This window comes from Myxine glutinosa, chromosome 4, assembly GCF_964187855.1.
Source record: "Myxine glutinosa chromosome 4, kmMyxGlut1.1, whole genome shotgun sequence".
Classification (NCBI taxonomy): Eukaryota; Metazoa; Chordata; class Myxini; order Myxiniformes; family Myxinidae; genus Myxine; species Myxine glutinosa.
In genome coordinates this window covers 62,015,081-62,024,837 of record NC_136264.1, presented here as the reverse complement: position 1 = coordinate 62,024,837, position 9,757 = coordinate 62,015,081, and the positions used below count along the sequence as shown (strand labels likewise).

Below are 9,757 nucleotides of genomic sequence, written 5' to 3'. Positions count from 1 at the left end.
TGGAACCCTGGAAAAATCTCAACTTCCCTCACTGACTATCGTTGGGCAAAGGTAGACCAAGCAGGGTAATCCATACTGTGCGGCTGCTTTTGCATCACTGAATCAGGCATTGGGCAGAATTCCACAACGAGGATTATTTAAAATGCAAATATCCACAGAAGGTAAAGAAAAAGTGATGCACTGCAGTGGTATTTTGTTTCAAGAAGCAGAGGCATTTCATAATTTGTAAATAAAGTCATTTTAATTCTCAGCCAATAAGCCAATACATATTCCCTTGTCCAATGATACACAAAAATAAACATGTAAACCCACACAAAATCCACATTGTTTAGTGAATTAAAAGTATATAAATAGAGGATTTTTCTTCTGGAATAAAGTACATTAGGAAATACATTTTGCACAATAATAGAGGTTCTAGTTTTGATAATGCACAAATTTGATAATGACCATTGCATAAACCCAAATTGGTATAATAATTGTATCAAATATAACCCTTAGTATATATCTATATTTTGACGTTATATATTAATATATTAATATATTATTCAATAAAAACGCATTATTATGCAATGCAGACAAAACAAAACATGTCAGACATTGTCCTCTTCAGTTTACGTCTTCTTCATATTCAGGGTTGTCAATGATCGTGGGCCTTTCAATGTTCACCTGTAAATGCACAGCCAAGTCAGTGTGACATTTAAATTGCTTGTTACAGTGCGCGATTGACCTATTTTAATTGGAATAGCTACTGGGGAATAAAAACAACCAGCAGGAGCAAGATAGCAAATAGCTGCATGGAAGAAATATTTATATTGCCTTTATATAGCGGGGTCGACTTTCTGTGACCCCATAAATATTTCAGCAGAACTTGTTTTGAACGTGGGTTAAGGTACTTCATGATATATTAAAGATAATTAGCCAGTATATACCTCCCAGAATGATGGGGACAATCCTACAGGGCACGTTATTCAAAATGGCCACCATGGGCATACTGCATGCTCCTGTTTTCTGTTCCTTTCACATACAAACTTGATCAAGGTGTCTCCTATGGGTTTTTGGCATGCTCATCTCATTTTTCACAGTTATACGTCGATTCTACAATTGAAAATACAACAAATACAGCTTGTATTGCCATATATTGGAGTTTATTGCACCATCAGCGAAATATGCTCCACATCAAGACACCATCACTTTTGAAGATACATTAAAAAACCATTGTTTATTCAGTATGCCCATTGGTTACTTGCCAATAGAAATAGATGGCAGCTTTGTTCCAAATGAAGTATTTGTTGATGTCAAGAAGACTATTTCATTCTGGTATTTAGTAGCATCATAACACCACTTATTAAACATGGAATGCTTTGTACCAGAGCCAGTTAACTCGTTTGGTTATCCCACAGTTAACCTTCTGTTGTTGGGGATATCTGCATGATGTAGATTGTAGATACTTGCTGATTTTCATGATGAGTAATCACAGATATGTCTCATCCTCACTGTCACCAGTCAGTTCCATCACATCTTAGACCCGTGGGCTCCTTTTGAACTTGAAGAATGGGATACAAGTCTTACGGCATCAGAGGAAATGACAGGAACAATTGCTCCACACATATCCTTGGTTCACCCATTATCCAATGACATTATCCAAACAATGAAAGACATTATCCAACCATTATCCAATGGCGAAGGAGAAACCTCTGGCTTGGTGTAGTTCTTCAGGACCCATGTTTGATAGTTTGCTCTAGATATGTGGAATGATAGGGAGTGATAATCTGGTGCAATCCTTGAAACTTTTTTTTTCATCTGATTCCATTTCCGAGCCCATGATTATCCAATGGATTGTGACTTTGTGACCATAGATAACACTAATAGCGAATTTCTCCAGGTCTCGAGTTACAGTGTCGTTCATTGACAAGTGCTCCCCGAGCTGCGACAAGAAAGATCGAGATTCCTTGGATGCTGCTCCATTGGTGTTGAGCATTCCATGTTTAAAAAGTGGTGTTATGATGCTACTAAATACCAGAACAAATTCGTCTTCTTGACATTAACAAATACTTCATTTTGAGCAAGGCTGCTATATATTGGCAAGTTACCAGAGTAGCCAGTGGGCGTACTGAAACTAGAACGACACTCTTCAACGTCAAGATGTTGACCGATAATGCCTACCCCCACATTATTACATCGTTATACCTAATTGTACCAAGTTTGATTTAAATCCATTCAGCAATTCTCAAGTATCACATTTTTACCTGACATAACCCCTGACCTCACCAAAATCACAAAATCACCTCACTTTCCACGTTTGATGCCAAAATATAATCTCTTCGTATTTGCATCATAATATATGCTTATACCAAAAGTTTGGTCAAAATCCCATCACCGGTTCACAAGTTAAAACAGTAACAGAATTTTTACTTAACAGGACCTTTGACCCTTGACAGAGTGACCCCCTTAATCTAATCAGTCCATGTTTACATCAATATACATACTTGTACCAAGTTTGATTTAAATCCCCTCAGCTGTTCTCAAGTTGTTACATTTTTACTTGACATAATCTCTGATCTTTGACCTCTTGATGTCAAAATCCAATCAGTTCTTCTTTGCATCATATATACTTTAACCAAGTTTGTTCAAAATCCCATTACTAGTTCAGGAGTTGGCGCGGCAACATAAATATTACTTAACATTACCTCTGAATCTTGACCTCTTGACCCCAAAATCGAATAAGTTAATGTTTTCATCATTATACATTGATGTACCAAGTTTGACATAGATCCTTTCAGCGGTTATTACGATAACGAAATAATTGTAACTTAATATGACCTCTGATCTTTCACCTCTCGACCCCAACATCGAATCAGTTCATCTTTTACATCATTATACATACTGTACCAAGTTTAAATTAGATCCCTTCAGCTGTTCTCAAGTTGTAAACCTATTAGTCTTTGACCTTTGACCTCTTGATCCCAAAATCGAATCAGTTCATCTCTGCATCATAATATATGCTTGTACCAACTTTGGCCAAAATGCCATCACTGGTTCACAAGTTATTGTGGTAACAGGATTTTTACCTAACATGACCTCTTACCTTTGGCCTTTGACCTCGTGGCCCCAAAATCTATTCAGTTAATCTTTACCTCATCATACATACCTCCACCAAGTTTGGCGAAGATTCAGCCCGTTCTGAAGTTATCACGGTAAAAAAAACCTATCATGGACGGACGGACGGACAGCTTGACAGGCAACCCAAGAACATAATGCCTCTGGCGACTTCGTTGGCAAAGGCATAGAAACAATGGTTTTACATAAAATGGATCTTCAAAAATGATGCTGTCTTGGTGTGTAATATATTTCACTGACAGTGCAATAAACTCCAATATATGGCAACACTGGCTGTATTTCTTATATTTTCAAGCATAGAATTGACTTATAACTGTGAAAATGAGATGAGTATGCCAAAAAACACCTTGAGCAAGTGTTACGGATCTGTCACTTCCGCCTTTGTTGTTATTATATAGTTGTAGGATTTTTAGTTTCAGGTAATATTGTTGTGAAGATTTTTGTGTGAAATGGAGATGACTTTAGTAAAAGGTTAAAAAAAATGTTTGTGAAGGAAAAAGGAAGACGTGGCAAAGAGGCCAGAAGAGGAGAAAAAAAAAGTCGGCAGAGAGAGGAGACCGCCCTTAGAGAGATACAGCCGTAAAGTCGCATCGAGGCTGCGAGCAGACCTATTTTGATATTGTCGCGAATTAGTTGAGGCTTCCCGTGAAAGGGATTGCCCGCGACATCATCCTATATTGCGATTGCAATTAAACCTGTGTCTCAGGTTTTATCACCAATTGTGAGCTATTGTTGGAGAGAAATCAAGCGCCTCTATTACAGGCCGATACGCCATTTTGTCCTCGAAGAGACTGTCTGCGTGGTGCAGCTTGTTTTGTCATTGGGATTACCATATCGACCTCACCGTTGTTTCCTATGTCGGCTTAATTCCCACGCCTGCCTGTACTCATCATTCTGCATGGCTTCAACCAGCGTGGGGACCCGTGCACGGATTTTGGGGAATGTTACATTCCACTCATGTTTGGCGTATCGTGAGTTTATTGCTTTGAGAGTATTGGGGGAATGATGGGACCTTCACGTGTATTGTTCGTTTGATGCAAGTAACATTTTCATTGTACTTTCTTTAAGCGTGTTATTATTGTATATGTGAGAGTTCTTAATACAATTACTTGTTTTGTTCTGCAATTGCATTAGTGTGGTCAGACCATGGTTTATTAGAACACGCAAAATAACAAATCTTTCTGCCGAGTACCCTCTCGAGACTTTTAGGTGCACCGTAACTGGGGTTTGAGGAGGTAACACGTAACACAAGTTTTTATGTGAAAGGAACTGAAAACAGGAGCATGCAGAATGCTGACGGTGGCCATTTTGAATAACGTGCCCTGTAGGATTGTCCCCATCATTTTGCGAGGTATATACTGGCTAATTATATCTTTAATTTATGAAGTACCTTCATCCACCTTCAAAACAAGTTCTGCTAAAAATATTTACGGCGTCACATATATTTGACTCCACTAATATAATGCCCATTTTTTAGCCTGTGCTGACAAATGATTTTTTGTTATTTATAATTTCTTCAGAAGGATATCACAGTCTAGAATTATTTATCATATAATAAACAGGTTCAGCTGTTCCGGTTCGGGTTCCTCGGGCGAGTGAAGCGTACTTCGAGCTCTCCACGGCATCGAAGTTTAAGTGTTTTCCCATTCTTGTCTTTGTCAAATTTCCACTGGTTATTTTGCTGTGTATGTGTTATTGTGTGTTTCTGGTTGGTATTGGTTTGTAATTCATACAAACTTGTGTGTAGTTAATCGTTTTCTGGGTCGTACCTCGTGCACGGCCTGGTAACTTGGGGCTTCCCTCCACTCGTCGGTGTTTTGTCGATTTGGGTTCTTTCCTTCACTGTATTGCTTGTTTCTTTTATTTTATTTTCTCCCCGTCACCTCACCTCCCGAGACAAAGAATTATATATTGATTCTTTCTCTCCTCCCGGACATGTGCTAGTTCGCTCTCCTCCTCGTCTCGACTTGTGCCCCCCCCCTGTATCTCGTTTTTCTTCCGCCTCTGCTCCTTCTTTCTCAAATCCACGTTCTCGCTTGGAGACTTTTCCCAGATTGTTTTTCATGGTTTTCATGGTTCTGTTTGGATATTGTTGGAATATGTTTAAACCGCAGCCGTGATGCTGACGCCGCCCTTCCCCCTCCCGAATTTCCATGTTTTAAACGTTTCCCAGTGTGTACCCTGGTCAGAATAGGTACACCGTATCCCTGCGTGTCGTAAGAGACGACTAAGAGGGTTGGCGTCAGGAAGGGCATCCAGCCATAAAAACATTGCCCCAAAAAGAGAACCATGACAATTACAACTACATATGGGCAGGGTGCAGCCCGAAGTGGAGATCGGTTTCTGAGGTTTGGGACATGGAATGTAGGGACAATGACAGGGAGATCAGGAGAAGTGGTGGAAGTATTGGTCAGAAGAAGAGTGGACATATGTTGTGTGCAAGAGACGAGATGGAAGGGAAGTGGTGTGAGAATGGTGAAGGGTAGGCAGGGACAGAAATACAGGTTTGTGTGGCAAGGGTGCCCGGAGGGTGTGAATGGTGTTGGTGTCCTGTTTTCTGAGGAGTTTGTAGACAGTGTGGTGAGTGTGACTAGAGTGAGTGATAGGTTGATGATGGTGAAAATGATGATTGGAAAGCTCTTGGTGAACGTCATCTCGGGATATGCTCCGCAGGTTGGTCGAAGCAATGAAGAGAAGGACAAGTACTGGTGTGCGATAGAGAAGCTGATGGAAAACGTGAAAGATGAGGAAGTTATTGTGGTGGGGGGAGACCTGAATGGACATGTGGGAAGGAGTATGGATGGTTTTGAGGGAGTTCATGGGGGTTACGGATATGGTGTGAGAAATGGAGAAGGTGAAAGGATTTTGGAGTTTGCTGATGGAGCTGATTTGTTGATTTGTAATACTCAGTTCCAGAAAGAGGATAATAAGCTTGTTACATACACGTCAGGTGGGTCGACGACAACCGTTGACTACCTGATGGTGCGTAGGCGAGATAGGGGGCACCTCCGGGACACAAAGGTGATCCCGGGGGAGGAGGCTGTTTCACAGCACCACTTGGTTGTCTGCGACATAAGGGTGAAAGGTGCGAGGAGAGCGCGGCGGGTGAAGTACCAACCAAGAATGAAGGTGTGGAGGTTGAAAGAGGTGACAGTAAGGGAGGCATTAAAAGAGAGGCTGAGTAGGGTAGAGGCTGATGTGGTTGAGCTTGAAAATGGTTGGATGTCAATGAAAGCTAGTCTGTTGGGAGCCGTTGGTGAGGTATGTGGATGGACAAAAGGACCACCGAGGCACTCGGAAACATGGTGGTGGGATGATGAAGTTGGAAAGAGGCTTGACGAGAAGAGGAAGAAGTTCAAGGAGTGGCAGAAGGCGAAGGTTACGGGAGCAGAAACAGCAGAGCATGAAAGTTATAAGGCAGCCAGGAAGGCTGCAAAGAAAGAGGTAGCAAAGGCACAGGAGGCATGTAGGAAAATGTTTGGAGAACGCTTGGATTCGGAAGAGGGTCAGAAAGCAGTATTCAGGATTGCAAAGCACATAGCGAAAGAGAGGTGTGATGTGATGGGGGTGAGTTGCTTGAAGGATGAAGTGGGACAAATCATTGTCGACCCAGATGGAATTAAAGGAAGATGGAAAAGATATATGGAAATGCTGTTGAATACAGAGAATGAATGGGATGGCAACATAGAGAGTAACCCAGTTTTAGGACCGGCAGAGAAGATAACTGAGAAGGAAGTTGAGGAAGCGATAAAAGCAATGAAGAGTGGAAAAGCGGGAGGGTTGACGGGAGTTGTGTGAGATATGTTGAAGGCAGCAGGAAGTTGGGGTGTGAAGAGAATGACAGAGATCTGTAATCTGGTGGTGAAAGAAGGCCGCATTCCAGTGGTTTGGGAACTGAGTACCCTCGTCCCTCTATACAAGGGGAAAGGTGACCCTCGGGAGTGTGGCTCGTACCGAGCGATAAAGTTATTGGAGCATGGAATGAAGGTATTGGAAAGGGTGTTGGAGAGGAGGATAAGGAAGAAAGTGAAGATCGACGAAATGCAGTTTGGATTTATGCCAGGAAGAGGAACGACAGATGAGCTTTTCATTGTGAGGCAGTTGCAGGAGAAGTACATGGAGAAGAGGAAGAAGTTGTTTTTTGGGTTTGTTGATCTGGAGAAAGCATTCGATAGGGTTCCACGCAAAGTATTGACATGGGCATTGAGGAAGTTAGGAGTGGAGGAATGGTTGATCAGAGTAGTGATGGCAATGTACAAAAGAGCGCGCACAGCTGTAAGGATGAAGGACGGGAACAGTGGTGAGTTTGAGGTGAAGGTGGGAGTGCATCAGGGGTCGATACTAAGTCCACTACTATTTGTAGCTGTGATGGAGGTGCTGGCTCAGAACGTAAGGGAGGGTTTACCGTGGGAGTTGTTGTATGCAGATGATCTGGTGTTGATTGCGGAAAGTATAGATGGACTGAAGGAAAAGATGAACAAGTGGAAGGCATGTATGGAGACAAAAGGTCTGAAGGTGAATTTCGGAAAGACGAAGGTGATGGCAAGTGGTAAAGCATGTGGTGAGGTGGAAAGAACTGGGAAGTGGCCATGTGCTGTGTGCAGGAAGGGTGTCGGAGTGAACTCCATTCAATGTACAATGTGCGCTGGATGGGTTCATCAAAAATGTAGTGGTCTGAGAGGGTCATTTACCAGTGTGGCAGCTACATTCAAATGTAAGGTGTGCACAGAGGGAGCTGTAGATGGAGGAAATGTTGAGTTGGATCTTGGAGACGGCGTGAAGCTGGAAGGTGTGAAAACATTTTGCTACCCCGGAGACATGCTGAATGGAGAAGGTGGATCAGACTCGGCAACAGTTGCTCGAGTGAGATGTGCATGGAAGAAGTTTCGGGAACTGAGTGGCGTGCTGATGAGGAGGAGAGTGTCGCTGAAGCTGAAGGGAAAGGTGTATGCTGCATGTGTGAGAAGTGTTATGATTTATGGGAGCGAGACATGGGTAATGAACGTAGAGCAGCAACGAAGGCTGGAAAGGGTGGAAATGCGAATGGTTCGATGGATGTGCGGAGTATCGTTGAGAGAGAGGAAGACAAATGATGAATTGCGAAAGATGATGGGAATATTGCCTGTGATTGATGCTGTGAAGAGGAACAGGTTGAGATGGGTTGGTCATGTGTTGAGGAAGGATGAAAGTGACTGGTTGAGAAGAGTGATGGAAATTAATGTGGAAGGAAGTAGAGGACGGGGAAGACCGAGAAAGACTTGGACTAAAGATGGTGGAAGAAGAAATGCGGACAAGGGGGTTAACAAGGAGAGATGCAGAAAATAGGGCAAAATGGAGAAGATTGTCATGGGGACCGCAAGGCTAACCCCCGCTCTAGCAGGGAAAATGGCCTTAAAATGCATGTTGTTGTTGTTGTTGAAACAGGTTCAGCTGTATTTCAACCATCAAATTTACAAACTACTCAACAACAATAACTTATAACTCAGCCAAATAATAAGTACTGTACTTTCACGATGTTTTGTGACATTTTATTGAAAATTTACCTTTTGATTCGTATCAACTCTGTCTAGCTTTGGCCGCCATGAGACTGGAGACACCTTTGACAGTATGTTGGCACCTAGTTTCGTTTCTGGAATATTGGAAATCCCTAATGAAGGGTAAAAAAAAATGCAACAACAAACAATTACAAACTCATGAACGATGTGCCTTCAGAAAGTATTCACGCAACTTTATTTTTCCACATTTTGTTTTGTTACAACCTGAATAAAAAATGGTTTTAATTCAATTTTTTGTCACTGATCTATACAAAATACCCCAACATGACAAAGTAAAAACATGCTTTTAGAAATTTTCACAAATGTATTGAAAATGAAATACAGAAATATCTAATTTACAAAAGTATTCAGCCCCCTGAGTCAATACTTCACATAAGCACCTTAGGCAGTGATTACAGCTTCGAGTCTTCTTGTATATGTCTGCATAAGCTTTGCACATCTTGATTTGGGAGGTTTCTCCCATTCTTCCTTGCAGATTTGCTCAAACTCTGTCAAGTTGGATGGGGAGTGTTGGTGAACAGCAATGTTTAAGTCTTTCCACAGATTCTCAAAGGGATTCAAGTCTGGGCTTTGGCTGGGTGACTCAAGGACTTTCATGTTCTTGTTCTGAAGCCATTCCAGTATTGCTTTGACTGAATGCTTGGGTTGGCCTGTTGGAACGTAAATGTTCGCTGCAGTCGATGGTGTTTTGCACTTTGAAGCAGGTTCTCCTCGAGGATTTGCCTGTATTTGGCTCCATTCATTGTTCCCTCTATCCTTACCAGTCTCCTCATCCCTGCCAATGAAAAGCATCCCCAAAGCATGATCCTGCCACCACCATGCTTCGCTGTATGGATGGTGTTAGATAGGTGATTGGCTGGGCAAGGTTTCTGCCAATGTAGCGCTTTGCATTCAGGCCACAGAGTTCAATTTTCATCTCATCAGACCACAGAATATTTTACCTCATGCACTCAGAGCCTTTCACGTGCCTCTTTGCAAACTCCAGGCGTAGTGTCATGTGCCTTTTTCTCAGGAGTGGCTACCATCTGCCCACTCTCCAATAAAGCCGTGATTTGTGAAGTGCTGTCAAGACTGTTGTCCTTCCG

The 9,757-nt window shown here is 42.1% G+C and overlaps 1 protein-coding gene across 1 annotated transcript in view; it reads right to left on the bottom strand.

Annotated features, from left to right (window-relative positions):
• Nucleotides 1-334: 334 nt before the first annotated feature.
• LOC137425858 (uncharacterized) overlaps nt 335-9,757 on the bottom strand; it is a 156,146-nt gene continuing 146,723 nt past the window's right edge. The window contains exons 54-55 of the mRNA XM_078775227.1: nt 8,661-8,764; nt 335-666 (exon numbers count right to left, since the gene is read on the bottom strand). Of these exons, the coding sequence (XP_078631353.1) occupies nt 607-666; nt 8,661-8,764 (164 nt within the window). The 3' untranslated portion in view covers nt 335-606. The remainder of the gene's footprint in view (nt 667-8,660; nt 8,765-9,757) is intronic.